This window comes from Musca domestica, unplaced genomic scaffold (genome assembly GCF_030504385.1).
Source record: "Musca domestica strain aabys unplaced genomic scaffold, Musca_domestica.polishedcontigs.V.1.1 7, whole genome shotgun sequence".
In the NCBI taxonomy this organism is placed as follows: Eukaryota; Metazoa; Arthropoda; class Insecta; order Diptera; family Muscidae; genus Musca; species Musca domestica.
This window is the reverse complement of record NW_026712383.1, coordinates 25,204,523-25,221,175: the sequence shown is the minus strand read 5'-3', so window position 1 is coordinate 25,221,175 and position 16,653 is coordinate 25,204,523. Positions and strand designations below refer to the sequence as shown.

At 28.9% G+C, this 16,653-nt stretch overlaps 1 protein-coding gene across 3 annotated transcripts in view; it reads left to right on the top strand.

Annotated features, from left to right (window-relative positions):
- LOC101888784 (disintegrin and metalloproteinase domain-containing protein 10) overlaps window positions 1-9,515 on the top strand; it is a 315,601-nt gene extending 306,086 nt beyond the window's left edge. For 2 of the 3 annotated variants that reach the window (XM_059130065.1, XM_059130064.1), the window contains exon 11: window positions 8,486-9,515. In XM_059130065.1, the coding sequence (XP_058986048.1) occupies window positions 8,486-8,513 (28 nt within the window). In that variant the 3' untranslated portion in view covers window positions 8,514-9,515. Of the gene's footprint in view, window positions 1-4,317; window positions 4,690-8,485 lie in introns of those variants that run through there. The other variant, XM_059130063.1, reaches the window with a different exon arrangement.
- The last annotated feature ends 7,138 nt before the right edge of the window (window positions 9,516-16,653 follow it).

Below are 16,653 nucleotides of genomic sequence, written 5' to 3'. Positions count from 1 at the left end.
AGCTATAAGATTTAATTAATGCTATGCCCTAAGATTTTACTATATATGGCATCAATAAAACTCTGCGACAAAATTCAATAATTATAGAAAAAATCCACCGGATTATGAAAGAAGAGCAAATAATAGAAGGCATATGAATAGGCATTATTAAAATTAACATCGTACATTCCAAATATATGGTCTCTTCGGCAATATTGCAGATAACAATACGAGGATTATTTTGGTGAAACATTGTAAACCTCAAACGAGTCACCAAAGGAGTATATTTGGTCCCTTTTATACCCTCACCCATATGCCTAGAGAGGGTATATATAATTTGATACGGCCAAAATGTACCTCATCGAAATAACAGTTTTAGACCCTAGGTCTCTTTGGACCAACAGCAGGACAAGTGGAGTCGATCTAGCGATATCCGTCCATCCGAAAGGCAATATTGGTTCACTTCTTCTGGTCCCTCCCACACAAAATGTCAACGTTTTCAAAGAAAATAATTTACTGCACATAAAGAGAAAGGATGATCCTTCGTTTTGCTCCAACTTTGCGAGTCCTAATAATTGCATAAGTGCTGGGGCAGATGCGAAAATGGACAATATCGGTCCACTCCATCAAGTACCTTCCCCACAGTGGGACAAAATTTTGAATAATTATAACTCTTATAAAATGTGATGTATTCAAATTACACACATAACAATATTTTTATTAACCCATTGTCTGGTGTGAAGATGGAATATATCGGTCACCTCCATCTGGTACCTCTTCCACAAAGGGTCAAAATTTTGAATATCCACGAAGCTCAAAAACGGGAAATTAACATCCGAGTTTATTCAGACTTGGTACATCTCAATATTTCCATCAAATCAAGATCTGTTATAAAGATGGTAGAGATCGGACTATGCCTTCTGAGTCGAAGTCCACTCCATCTGGTACCTCCCCCACAAAGGGTTCACAATTTTGAAAAACAAAAACGCGAAATAAGCATCCAACTCTCTTCAAATTTCACACAAACAATTATTTTTGCTAGGTGTCTGCCAACCCCTTCCGGTACCACACCCCGAAGTGTCACAATTTTCAATACTATTATCTGTCATAACTAGCGAAACAAGTAGGCGATTCTTTACATCTTGCTATATCTAAATATTTATTTTAACCAGAAATCTGATATGAATATGTAGTTTATCGAATTTGGTGATTTTGCATAAAATTGGATATAAATGTTCGATTTCCTTCAAATTTTGCCACCAACATTTTTATCTGTATTAGATGGAGTATAAAAATGGAATACTTCGGTTACCTCACCCATATTTTTACAATTTCCAAAAATTAGCACATATCTCATATAAAGTGCAGGAAGTCCAAATCTAATTTTACGAATTTTTAGAAAACCATAGACGGGAATTTTTTAGGAATTTTTTGATGGGGGGTTTGAAGGATGTTTGAAGTTCTATAATTACGGATTTTTGGAATTAAACGTAATTTTTAATGCAAATCTGTGAACGCGGATGTTTTAAAGATTTTTTGGGATTTTCTTATCTTATTTTTAAAGCAATTTCGGAAGACTAGAGTCGAGAGATCTCCGGAGCTATGAACGAGAACTATTTGTAGGGCTATAAATAAGGGATTTTGAGGCAATTTTGAAAGATTTTAGCCGTTATTTGGATTATGTTTTAAATTTTAGAGGTGTTCTAAACAATTTCAAAGGAATCTAATTTTTTGAGGATTTTTTAGAGATCTATGTACGTGGCACAGTTGGAATTTTTGGAGGACTATAATCGTGAATTTTAAAGCATTTCGGAGGGTTATAAAAACAAAAAAAAATGGAAGACAATAAACGTGGTTTGTTGTTAAAGATCTGTAAACGTGGATTTATTAGGAATTGTAGATAATTCCAATTGAGAATTTTTAAGGAATTTTTAGAAGACTGTGAGCGGAGATTTTTGAGAAATTTTTCGAAAGCTTTTAAGGTTAATTTTTAAGGGATACATAAACGGAACTTTTATCATTTTTTGAGGACTATACATTCGGATTTTTAAGGTATTTTTGAAGAAGATTAAACGTTAATTTAAAAAAAATCCGGAGGGTTATAAACACTAATTTTTAAGGAATTTTCGGAAGAAAAAAACGAGATTTTCTATTAAAGATCTGTAAACGTGAATTTATTAGGATTTTTAAGGAATTTTTAGAGGACTATAAACGTGGATTTTAAGGAAGGATCTAAGTATTTCGGAAATCGTAAGAGGACTCTAAACGAGGAGAACGTAGCTTTTTGAAGAATTTTCGGAGATTTGTAAAGGCAATATTTTTAGAAAATTCGTAAAAGATCCGGGTAGGATTATATATGCAGGAGTTATATATTGGAGGTGTATAAATACTGATTTTTAGAGGATTATAAACGTTGATTTTAAGTAATTTCGGAGAGCTATAAACAATGTGAAATTATAAAAGCAAATCCGAGCTTATTGAAGATCTGTAAACATGGATTTATACGAATTATTGGAGGACTCTAAACTAGGATTTTTAAAGAATTGTATGAAGGACTGTGACGGAGATTGTTAAGATTTTTTGGAGCTTTGTAAATGTGAATTTTTTAAGGAATTTTTAAAAGATTTTTTTCATTTTTTGAGAACAAAATATGGGAATCTTTAGGTATTTCTGGAGCAGTAATACACGAATTTTAAGATTATTTGGAGGATGATTATTTGATTATAATATACTTTTCATACCTCTATATATATGATGATTTCATGATACCTTATTCTTGATCTGAAGACGTTAATTTATTGGGAATCTTGAGTGTACTAACTAACGAGGATCTTAAGAACGGTGAACGAAGATTTTTTTGTGGTATTTTCGGATAATTGACGATTTTTTCTGAAATTTGTAAAATATCCGTACACGTGGATTTTAAAGCATTTTTGGAGGACAATATATGCGGATTTTTTAAGGTATTTTGTAGGAGTATAAACGCTAATTTTTAGAGGAATATAAACGTGGATTTTAAGGAAGTTCGGAGCATTATAAACACTAATTTTTTAGGAACGTGAATTTTTATTGAAAGTCTGTAAACGTGGATTTTTTAGGAATTGTTGGCAGACTTTAAACGACGATTTTAAAGAAAGATCTGGAAGACTGTAAACTGAGCTTTGTCAGGAATTAACTGAGTTTTGTAGAGGCAATTTTTTAAAGAATTTAAGAATAAAAGAATTTTGAAGGAGGGTGAACGGAGATTTTTTGTGGAATTTGCGGAGACTTGTAAAGACGATTTTGAAGCAATATATGGAGATTTTTTAAGGTATTTTGTAGTAGTATAAGCGCTAACTTTTAGAGGACTATAAACGTAGATTTTAAAGAATTTCGGTAGACTTGTTGGTAGACTTTAAACAACGATTTTAAAGAAAAATCTGGAGGACTGTAAACAGAGTTTTTTCAGGACTATATAAGCGGATTTTTTTTTTTTTAGGAAGATAGCATCAATATTTTAATTTAAATTTATTTTTTTATTTATTTTTTTATTTTAGTTGTTGTTTTTTATTGTTGACCTGTATATTGATTCTTATTAACTTTATTTTGGCTTAAGGTCAATTGAAAAACATCAGTGTTTTATTTTTATAATTTTGATTTTTATTTTCCGATATTTCGACTGTCTTCGACAGTCATCTTCAGGGAAAAAATTTTTATTGAGAAAAGCAACAGTCTTGTTTCACCATAGACGGTGAAACAAGACTGTTGCTTTTCTCAATAAAAATTTTTTTCCCTGAAGAAGATGACTGTCTTGTTTCACCATAGACGGTGAAACAAGACTGTTGCTTTTCTCAATAAAAATTTTTTTCCCTGAAGATGACTGTCGAAAACAGTCGAAATATCGGAAAATAAAAATCAAAATTATAAAAATAAAACACTGATGTTTTTCAATTGACCTTAAGCCAAAATAAAGTTAATAAGATTTTTTTTATTTTTGATAACAATGTTTGGTAACTGGATTCGAATCATTCATCTGATTATAATTTCTGTTATAATAACAATACTTTCTTCTGGTCTTCTATGAGGTCGAAGCTTATCGAGGACCATTTAAACGGGCCCGAAATAGTCGAATGGAACTTTTCATATCTCTCTCTCTCTCTCTCTACCCAATTTTAAAAAGTAGTCGTTTATCAAACACATATTTAATTAGTTGAATTTCTATTTTGGATTTAATTTCCTTAATTTGTTTAATTACAATTTCTTTCAGTTAAAATAGAGAATTATTTTTTTCCTCATTTAATAACAACAAAAAAACCGAAAACTTAAACAAAACACTTCCCCCACCTTCCTTATTTGTAGTTGACATCCGAAATAAATCCCGATCATCACGCACAAACACCTCGTCCTCTTCAACAACAGCGGCGGCGACGGCGTCGTCGTCGGCGGCGTCAAAAACAAAACATGGCGCCCACAAAGAACACAAATCCAAAGATCAAGCCAACAGTCAAAAGCCCTCGAGTAAAAGTCGTCGTATTGTCTATTGATATGGGGCAAATTCCTAAATGACTGATAATTGGTTTGTGGGAAAACCCGCCTCGAAAAAAAGAAACGAACACTCACACACAAACATTACAAACCAAAATCCAATTGAAAAAACATTTCACATCACATATATGACTGCTACACTATTTATGTGAAGAAAAGACAAAACAAAAAGCTCATCGAGTTGACCTTTTTTTATGCCTAAAGATATTTACGTACATTTATATGCCGCCAAAAAATAATATTATTTAACGTGATCATAACGATCTCACTCACAATTGGTAATAATTACAAAATATTTTCTTTTTTTTCGATTTAAGTTTCAACCCGAATTTTGGTTTTTAAATTTAGTTTTGAGTTATTTTAGTTTGTTTTTGTTTAATTTTTTGCTCGTTTTGTTTCGTTTCTTTTTGTAGTTGTTATAATTTGTTGTTGTTATTGTCTGTGCATGATTTTTTTTATTATTATTTAAGATTTATAGTTATTTATTTTTTTCTTTCATTTACTAACAATTTACTAAAATATATTTACATGAAAAATATAACTCCCCAAAACCTGAATACACGAATCCCAAGAGTCGTAGAAAATGATTCCCAATTAGCCTCTTGGGATTCATGAGTTATAGTTTCAAACTCTACCAGTAATATTTTCTCATGGAATATCGTGGACTTTTTAAGGATATTTTCCCTGAAGGGTACCAAACCCATTGGTGTGGACTTTTTTAAAGATTATTTTTCTTGGGATCAGAGCTATAATCGTCGATTCTTTCTCGGTTTTTCCACAGGATTACTGGTAGTGGTTTGGGACATATTTTTATCCACTTCGGGGATAATTTGCATAATATTTTTTTAACCCTCAGCCATGTGACTGTAGGAGATATATATCATTTGTTACGGCCAAAATGAGCCTCATCGGATTTGATGTCTCTTTGGATCTAATCCGATTCAGGATATTTGGAGTCGATATAGGGGGTCTATCCGTCCGTTAGCCTGTGTGTCTATCTGGCTGGTGCTCAGAAAGGGAGTATCGGATTAAGTCCAAACATCGTACATCGGAATATTATTGTCAAAATTAAATCGAGTTCGAAGATGGAAATTTTTGGTCCTCTCATTCTGGTACCTCCCCCACAAATATCACAATTTGTAAAGAAAATCTTATACTTCATAGAAAGAGAACGGATCATCCGATTTAGTCCAAACGTTGAAAATTCTAAAATATGCATCAGTGCTAGATAGGGAGGGAAAATTGAAAATTCTGATCCACTCCTTCTGGTACCTACCCCACAAAGAGTCAAAGTTTTGAATAATTATAACTCTTACACAATGCTATATAAGGGTCCGATTTCCTTCAAATTTTGCACATCTCAATATTTCTATAAACACAAGATCAGTCGTAAAGAACAGATGCATTGGTCCACTCCTTTTGATACCTCCCCCACAAAGGGACGACATTTCCATAAATCGCTAAATGAGTATCCGATTCTCTTCAAATTGCACACATCCCAATATTTTTATTAACACAAGATCTGGTAAAAAGATGAAATATATCGGGCCACTCGTTCTGTTACCTCCCCTACAAAAGGGCCAAAATTTTGAATAATTATAACTCTCATAAAACGCGAAATAAACATCCAATTCCTCTCAAACTCGGAACGTCTCAATATTTCTATCAACACAAGATCTTGTGTGAAAATGGGATATATCGGTTCACTCCTTCCGGTATCTCCCCCACAACTTGTTAATAATTTGGAATATTTATAACTCTCATAAAACGCGAAATAATCACCAGATTCTCTTCAAATTTCACACAGTCTAATATTTTTATTGACACAAGATCTGGTGTGAAGATGGGATATATAGATCCACTCCTTCTGGTACTTGTCCCACAACGGGTCAAAATTTTTGAATAACCATGAAGCTCATAAATCACGAAATGAGCATCCGATTCCTTTCAAACTCGGTACATCCCAATATTCCTATCAACACAAGCTATGGTGTGAAGATGGGTTATGTCGGACCACTCCTTCTGGTTCCTCCCTCACAACGGGTTGAAATTTTGGAATATTTATATCTCGCATAAAACGCAAAATAAGGACCCGATTCTCTTTAAATTTCACACATCGCAATATTTCTATCAACACAAGCTATGGTGTGAAGATGGAATATATCGGACCAATCCTTCTGGTACCTCCCCCACAATGGGTTAAAAATTTGGCGTATTTATATCTATCATAAAACGTGAAAAAAACATCCGATTCTCTCCAAACTTCACACATCTAAACACTTTTACGAACACAAGAACTGGTGTGAGGATGAATTATATCGGACCAATCCTTCTGGTACCTCTCCCACAAAGTGGATACATTTTTAAATAACTAAAACGTTGATAAAACGCGAAATGAGCACCCGATTCTCTTCAAACTTTACACATCCCAATATTTTTATCTACACCAGATCAATAGCGAAGATGGGATATATCGGTCCACTCCTTCTGGTACCTCTCCCACAAAACGGTTATAATTTTGAAAAACTAAAACGCTTCTTAAAGGCGAAATAAGCGCCCGATTCTCTTCAAAATTCACGCTTCCCAATATTTTTCTTAACACAAAATCAGGGGTGAAGGTGGGTCATATCGGACCACTCCTTCTGGTACCTACCCCACAACGGGTCCAAATTTGGAATTATTATATCTCTCATAAAACGCGAAATAAGCACCCGATTCTCTTCAAATTGCACACATCCCAATATTTTTTTATTAACACAAGATCTGGTGTGAAAATGCGATATATGGGTCCACTCCTTCTGGTACCTACCCCACAACTGGTCAAATTTTGTGAATAACCATGAAGCTCATAAAATGCAATATGAGCATCCGATTCCTTTCAAACTCGGCAAATTTCAATATTTCTATCAACACAAGATCTGGCGTGAAGATGGGATATATCGGTTCACTCGTTCTGGTACCTCCCCCACAACAGGTCAAATTTTTGAACAACCATGAAGCTATTAAAATGCAAATTAAGTATCCGATTCCTTTCAAACTCGGCATATCCTAAATAAAATTCTGAAAGACTATGAAGCTCATAAGACGTAGAATGAGGATCCCATTCATTCTAAACTTAACACATACCAATATTTTAACTAACACAAGACCTGTTGTGAAGATGGAAGATATCGACTAACTACTTCTGGGACCTCTCCCACAAGGGTCAAAAATTTAAATAGCAAAAAGCAAAACAACCCTATAATGGAAAAAAACATCCGATTGTCCTCAAATTTCACACATCCTAATATTTTTACTGCTCCAAGACCTAGTGTGAAGATTGTAGATATCGTTCCACCCTACTTCATCCACAAATGATCACAAATAAATAGTTATGTCTCTCATGACTAGAAAAACAAGTCAGCGAGTCCTTACAATTGGGTATATCTAAATATTTCTCTCAGCCAGAAATGTAATATGAATATGAAAATTATCGACACACCCCTTTTGGTACCTCCCCCACAAAGGGTTAGCATTTTGATTCCCAATTATTCGCACAAAATTGGAAATCAATGCTCGATTTTCTTTAAATTTTCCACATCCTGATATTTCATATCAGTAAAGCCCATTTCAACCTTTTTCAAAAATTATGTCATGCGTCATATAGAGTGGAGAAAGGAGTCGATGCATTTATTCCGATATGTATATCCGGTCAATTACAAAACGGACCCTATTTGCCAACTCCTTCAAAACCTCCTTTATGGGGGAGGTCAATAGTTTGAATAATCATAATGCAAGTCAGAATATATTTAAGCGATCGAACATTGGCTGAAGGGTATACATCTGTCGGCAAACCCGACTGATACTTTTTAACTTGGTTTATTTGTTTTTTTTTTTTTCTAACACACACTAATCACATGCTGAATGTCTTGCATATGCCTGCAAAAGAAATACAATTTTTAAATTTGTTTCTAACTTTCCTTTTCTGTCGATTTTTTTGCAGTCGTCGGTCCGCAACAAGTAAATTATAACCGACCGCCATCATTGCATAATCCTGATTTGTATGCCGATGCTTATGCTGCTTTGGGACGTGGAGCATATGAAGCAACAACACGGGCGCCCAATAACAAAGTTTGACGACGGACGCATGAAACGATGACGACGACGCATGGAGGACAACGTCAACAGACGCCGCAACAGCAGCAGCATCAGCCAAAGCAGCCACAACAAAATTTTAGTTTAATTAATAAAACAACAACAACAAGTAAAAAAATACAAAAATCAAATCATGAACTCAAATTAAATATAAATAATATTTTCTATGCTAATTATTATAATTTAATTTGTTAAATTTAATATTTTTTAATTGACAAACAATTTTCCATAAATTTTTTAGTTTTGTGAGAAAATTCAAAAAAACAAAAAACATCACAAAGATTAAAAAAAAAAACAAATCAACCAAACCAACAAAAAAAAATTAACAATGTGAAAGAAAAATATCCCACTTCGAACTATATATATTTATGTATACACATAGATCATGTTAGTTATATTATTATATACATTATGATTAATTACTATTATTATAATTATTATATATTTTATATCAGGTAATTTTAGTTTGATATTTTATTATTGCAATTTCTACAGCATTTCTAAAAATTACATAACATACTTCTGATAATAGTATTTGTCCTTAACGAGAGACATAATTTTTTCGCTTTAAAAAAATTCAATATTTTAATTCTTTATCAAGGATATACGATTTTATACTTTAAAATTACAATTATTATTAAATGCCTTTTTAAAATCGACTTTAGTATTCCAATCTTTTTTTTCTCTCCCAAATTTTTTGTATGTTTCAATTTTTTAATATATATATATGTAATACCTCTTTAGAGTTACAATACACTACAGTAAAAAAAAATTCTCAGTAAAATGTAATTTTTAATATTTGTAGTTTTATGATTTATAATAACAACTTTTTTGTTTTATTTTTTAATAGAATTTTAGTTTGATTTTAAATGAAATAATTGTTGTTTTGTTTTATTTTTTTTATTTTAATTATGGGATTTTTATGGTGGTGCATTACAAAATTCTATTTCCAATTTAAGGGGAGTACTAAGGATAAAACAATTTATCATAACAAAGGTGGTGTATTATGTGAAAATATCACTACCAACACAGTGGTTCGGAATAGATTTCTCCCTGGTCAAAATTCTGTAACTTTGGAATGGTTAGAGACCATTTTTGGATTATTTGAAAATGACCACATTTTATGCTTTCCTAAAACTCATATTTCATAAAAATGTTTTGACGGATTGTTGAGGAAAAAATGGCAACATCTTATGCTTTCCCTCAATATCTATTTCATTAAAATCTGTTCATTGATTGTTCAGAAATTTGAAATCACTTGTCAAGTTTTGAGTTTTATATTTTCAATGAGAGTTTTTGATCAAAATGCTGTCATTTTAAAACGGTTAGAGACCTGTTTGGATTAATTAAAAATGGCAACATCTTATTCTTTGCCTTAATTACTATTTTATAAAAATCTTTTCATTGATTGTTGATAAATTTGAAATCAAAATCTAACTAAGGAATTTTTGTAACCTCCATCTTAGAAAGGAGGGTATATTAAATTTGTCATTCCGTTTGTAACATCCCTAAATATTCGTCGTAGACCCCATAAAGTATATATATTCATAATTAGAATACAATTCTAAGTCGATTTAACAATGTCCGCCAGTCTGTTGAAATCACGATACAGCCCACATTATTTGATGTAGAACTTCAAAATTTGGCAAACAATTTGGTATTGTGTCTAGTATGGTTGGTATTGAAAATGAGCTATATCAGTATACGTTTTAATATAGCCGTACCTCCCGATATTCGGTATTTTGATGAATTCGCCACATTTTTTCACTGATTTGTCTAAAAAATGGTATTTATAGGACATAATGGGTTCTAGCTCCGGAGGCGGGACATTGTATGTACTTCCGGTCCCTCCAGATATTTTGATGATTTTTGTCACATTTTTCCACGGATTTGTCAAACTATTTGAATTTGTAAGTCATAATGGGATCTAGCTCCGGTAGCACAAGACTGTATCTATAGGTCCACATTTTTGTATAGCCCTCATATAACGATATCTCCCGATAATCGGTATTTTGATGATTTTTGCCACATTATTGCTCATAATTGATTCTAGTGGTGGCAGAACATTGAATATTTAGGTCAAATTTTTCATAAAGCGCACATATAACGATATCCCCCAATATTCGGTATTTTCATAATCCTAGTCACATTTACCCACGAAATTGTCTTAAATTTAGTATTTAAAAAGAATTGGTAGATGACAATCCTTGAAGTATAAAATTGTCTATAGAGGTTCCTGTTTTGTTATGGCCTCCATAAAACGACCTCACCCACTCTATGGTGAAAAGTTTAACAGGATTATCCAAACGGTCTTACTGGTATTTGTAATTTAAAATGGAACACGTTTGAATTCCTGATTGGACGGGTTTTCGATCTTCGAATTTTTTTTAATGTAATGTGGATGCAGTTTGTTGGAATAACCTCCATGCAAAGGCTCAATATAACGACTGGGCCATATGGTCCCCTTCCGAAATGGTTACTTTATGAACAATTTATGTGAAAAAGTTATGTTTTTGATAGTTAGCTCCCCGAATATATTTTGAACTGCGTGCCGATATACTTTTCAGGATTATTGATTTTTTGAAAGTTCCTAAACTCAATTGTTAATGGTATGATCTTCAAATTAGTGTTTTCGGTTTTTAATGGGTAGAATCCCATTTTGCAAAAATATTCATTATTTTTACGGTTTTTGGCATATGAAACTGCAAATATTAGGGATTTGAAGGACAACCAAGGGCAAGTATTTCCACGGATTTTCACAATTTCTTTTTCTTATTTTTGTTTTTTTTTTTATAAAAAAAGTAGTTCTTACTATTTCTTAATAAAATTTGAAAATAAAAAAAAAATTGTTGACCTTAAAACTCCAGAATACAGGGTGAGATAAAAAAAACCGGCAACAAAGTCAAACGCCATAATTTTTCCTTTTTTTTTAATTTTATTGAATGAAAGCAAAAACTATCGGAAATAGCACCAAATTTTAGAATAGATTTTAAATTAGATTTGTTCGAATTGGTCACTTTGGCACGAATTATGGCCTTCAAACAGCCAATGGATCCGTCACACGCTGCCCGAATGTTGCTCTGCGGTATTTTGGCCCATTCACGGCGTAGCACTTGCTTGAGGTGATCGACATTTTGGTATTTTTTAGTGCCAACCTTGCTTTCCAAAATACTTCAGACACAATAGTCCAACGGATTGGTATCCGGAGATTTTGGTTGTCATTGTGCGCTGGAAATGAAGCGAGGAACCTCATTTTGTGACCATTCTTTGGTGGCGCGTGCTGAGTGCGATGTTGCTGAGTCCTTTTGGAATGTGCAAGGTCAACAGGGAATACCTAGGTTTCGGAAAGAGCCACCAATCCTCATCAGTTCCCTTGTTTCTTGTCTGGGATATTCTCCCCAGAAGTTATTTAAAAAATAACTTCTATGACAAAAAACATTTTTTTTTACCCAAGTGACGAGATCGTAAGCAACTCTTTACCTCTTTTGAGTCTGTTTTCTTTGTGTTGCGGTGTAAGTTCTTGCACTTTTTGGAATTTCAATGGCTTTACCCCGAACTTATTTTCAATATTTCCCGAATGGAATATTGCGATATGTTCAGCTCACGAGCCATTTTTTGGCAACTGCGACGCGGGTTTCGATCAAGTCGCTTCTTTACTTTTCGAACCATTTCTGCTGATGTTGCTGTTTTCTTCCGTCCACTTCCTTGACGTCATTCTATGCTACCTCAGTATCACGGTAACGAGCGATGGTACGAGACACAAAAGTTTTATTCACATTTAAATGCTAGAGTGCTCTTACGATAGCCACTTGCGGTTTTCCAGCCAAATATAAAGAAATCGCACTTTCACGCTTGAATTCCATCACGAATAACTTTTTTTCTGGAAAATTCTCACCAAAATGCTTTTGTACGCTTGTAAACAATATAATGAGCTATCACTGGAATAATTTTAAAAGCTGTCGGACGAGGAGCTTGAAATGACAGCAGTCAGAAGTTGGTTGCAGTTTTTTTCATCTCATTCATGTACTGCATAATGTTACAGATATTCAGACTAATTTCAGTGTCTAGATGTCGGGTCACAACTACAAATTTTCGATCCATTTTGATATTTGTTTTTAAATGTTTTTTAGTTTTTTTGCTCGTTGGTTTATACATATTTTTGGGTAAGTATGTAAAATATTCGATTCAATATATTATGTATGTGAAACAGTGATTTTTAGCTACTGCCGATGCTTATTGGGTCCTGAGTTGTCTACAATGTCCAAAATACTTTTCAATAATATTAATACTTTTTTATATCCCCGGCTTAATTGAAATTATTATTATTTTTTAAATATTATTTATTTTATTTTTAAACATTTATTTCATTAATTTCAATTTTTATTGTCTTAAAAAAATTCTTGAAATTAAAATCAAAACTTAAAAATACAAAAAATACAACCATGTAAGCAAAAGCAAAAATAATGAAAATTACAATAAAATTGAACACAAAAAAACAAATACGATAGATGAGAAATGAACGATAAAATACAATGTTAAAAAGGCAAAACTGTATAAAAAATATATGAACATATTTGAATTTTTGAAAAAAAAAAACACCGTATTATCTAAGGCAAATTATGTTTAGACTTTCGAAGTGTTATAAGAAAAAAATGGAAAACCCAAAAAAAAACTTTTCGAAAACAAATGAAATCTCTATGATTCTAAACGATGGACCCCCTCCTTTGAGAAAAAAAGAAAACGTAAAATAAAATTATTTTTGAAATATAATTTAAAAAATATATATTTAAATAAAAATTTTGTTGTAATTTCTTTATTATTTTGTTTTAAAATGAAATATTTTAAATTTATTATGAGTTTTTTGGAAACACAGAAATTTTCTTGAATTAATATTTCGATATTTTTATGATAAAGTTTAATAATTATAAAAAATTTTAAATTAACTATTGATTAAGTATTTTAATAATTATTTCATTATTGATATTTCTTTATAATTTTTTTCTTTATATTTTTAATTTTCGCTTTGAGTTTATTCAAAAAAATTGTATATTCTTCCATAAATTTAATTGAAATGATTAATAATTTTTATTAATAAAAATCATATTTTTGTTAAAATTCAATTAATTCTTCATTAATTATTTTCCACATAAAACATAATTACATTTAATAAGATTGCCAAAATAAATATTTATTTTTCATTTTGTGTTTATTAAAAAAAGTATATTCTTCCATAAATACATTTGAATTAATTAATTAATTTTAAAAAAAATCACATTTTTGTTAAAATTTTATTAGTTTTTATTAAAAAAATTACATTTTTTGTTAAAATTCATTTATTTCTTGATTGATTATTTAATTTCCAGATAAAATATAATTATATTACATTTAAAAAAAAACTATTTCGAAAAGAGGTTTCTAATCTTTCTTCAATTTATTAATAATTTTAATTAAATTTATCTATAAAATACAATAGTTTTTTGAATAAACCCAGAGTAAAAAATAATTATTTATTTTTCACTTTGAGTTTATTCCAGAAACAATGTATATTCTTCCACAAATTTATTAAATATTTTATTAAAATTTAATTATTTCTTGAGATCTTTTAATAAATATTTCCAATAAATTTTAAGATTAATTAAGTTTCAGACATTTAATAAAATTAAAAATAAATATTTATTTTATTTGTTCAAAAAATTTTGTATATTTTTCCATAAATTTAATAAAATTATTAATAAATAAAAAACCTTTTTCCGAATATGTTTTTAAATTTAGTTTTTTTTTTTTTTAAATATAATTTCTCTATATTCATAATATTGAAATTAAATTTAAGATAAATTGAATCTTAAACATTTAACATAAATATTAAAAATAAATAATTATTTATCATTTTGAGTTTGTTCAAAATATTTTTTATATTTTCCATATATTTAATTTACATTGAAATTATTTATAAATTAAAAAAAATAATTTTAATTAAATTAAACATTAAAAATAAATATTTATTTTTCACTTTGAGTTATTTAAAAAAAAAATATATATATATTCCATAAATTTTATAAAAATTATTAATGATCTTTAATTTGATAAGATATATTTATTTGTTTGTGATAATATTTATTATTATTTTTGATTATTTTAATAAATCTTACATCAATGCTTCACGTTTTTATTAACACATTTCACATTTTTACTAAAATTTAATTATTTCTTGAGATCTTTTAATAAATATCTCCGATTAATCACTTTGAGTTTGTTCAAAATGTTTTGTATATTTTTTCCCATATGGTAAATTTATATTAAAATTATTTATAAATTAAAAAAAAAAATAAAATACTTTTTCCTAATTTGCTTTTTATATTTATTTTTTTATATTTATAACTTTTTAATTTATAATATGTAATAAAATTAAAAATAAATATTTATTTTTCCCTTGGAATTTATTGAAAAAAAATATTGTATTTTACGATAAATTTAATAATAAATTATTAATAAATTTAATAAAAATTAAAAAGACTTTTTCTAATTTCTTGATATTTATTTTGTTTTAATTTTTTCATATTTATAAAATTTTAAATTTTTAATTTTTTATATCTATAATTTTTAATAAAAATAAAAAAAAAATATTTTTTTTTCACATTTATTATTTCTTTTTTAATTTATATTTTTTTATATTTATAATTTTTAATAATAATAAAAAAATATTTTTCACTTGGAGTTCACTAAAAAAATATTGTATTTTTAGATACATTTGATTAAAATTATTAATAAATCTAAGAGAAATTAAAAACACACTTTTCTAATTTGTTTTTTATTTTATTTTTTAATATTAATAAATACTAATATGTTTGTAAAATTATTTTCTTATAATAATAATAATAATTATTTATTTTAATTAATCCTATATTTATATTAAAAAATTAAAAAATAAAAATATTTTTTTTTTATTTTTTTTGTATTTATTGTTTTTTATTTTTATAATTTTAATATTTATTTTTTTATATTTATAATTTTTAATAAAAATAACAAAAATAGTTATTTTTTAAAAAATAAACATTGTATTTTTTAGATAAATTTAATTAAAAATAAAAAAATCTTATTTGTTTTTTTTTTAATTTATTTATTATTATTTTTATTATTATTTTTATTATTATTTTTATTATTAATTTTTTATTTAAGTTTTTTTTTTAAATTCATATACTTTTCCTTATTTATAATTCACATTACCATTTATAAACAACTTTTTTACATTATTTTTGCAATGGTTTTTTCTACATTTCTTATTTTAAAAAATCATATTTTATTTGTTTTCTTATTTCGCAAAAAAAACAACATCACACTACAAAAAACCACCTTTACAAAATAACAAAACAAAAATATATGTCTGTATAGTAATTAATTAATTTAACGAAAAGAAAAAAAACAAAAATACAATAAATTTTATAAAACAAAAAAATTAACAACAAATAAAAATGTTTCCAAAAAAATATGGCTTGTTTTTCTCTTACCTTGAAATTAAGTGCTATTTTGTCTGTTTAAAGAGAAATTCATAAAAGAAAACAAATGTCGATGTAATTTAATTAATTTATTAAGTAATTGAAAACCAAAAAAAAAAAAAAAATGCTTAAAATAATATTGAAAAATTAAAATATATTTTAAATATCCTACAAGACTTCCTTCAAAACTCCCAAACCGAAAATAATGTATTTTTTAGTAAAAGAAAAAGAAGAAACTGTATAAAGAAACCAATTATATTTTTTTATGACTAAAAAAATTGTTCGTTAAAAAAATATTTTCCAAACCCACAACAAATTCCCCTTGCCCGCCAAAAATTTTCTGCAATAAAATTGGAAATAGTTTTCTACGATTTTTTTCCAAATAACTGATGGTTGCTTCGTAATTTCAAATTGATTACTTTCACAATTTTTTATGCCCTCCACCATAGTATATAGGGTACCTCCCGATATTCGGTATTTTGATGATTTTACCGACAGTTTTCACCTGAATTGTTTCAAATTT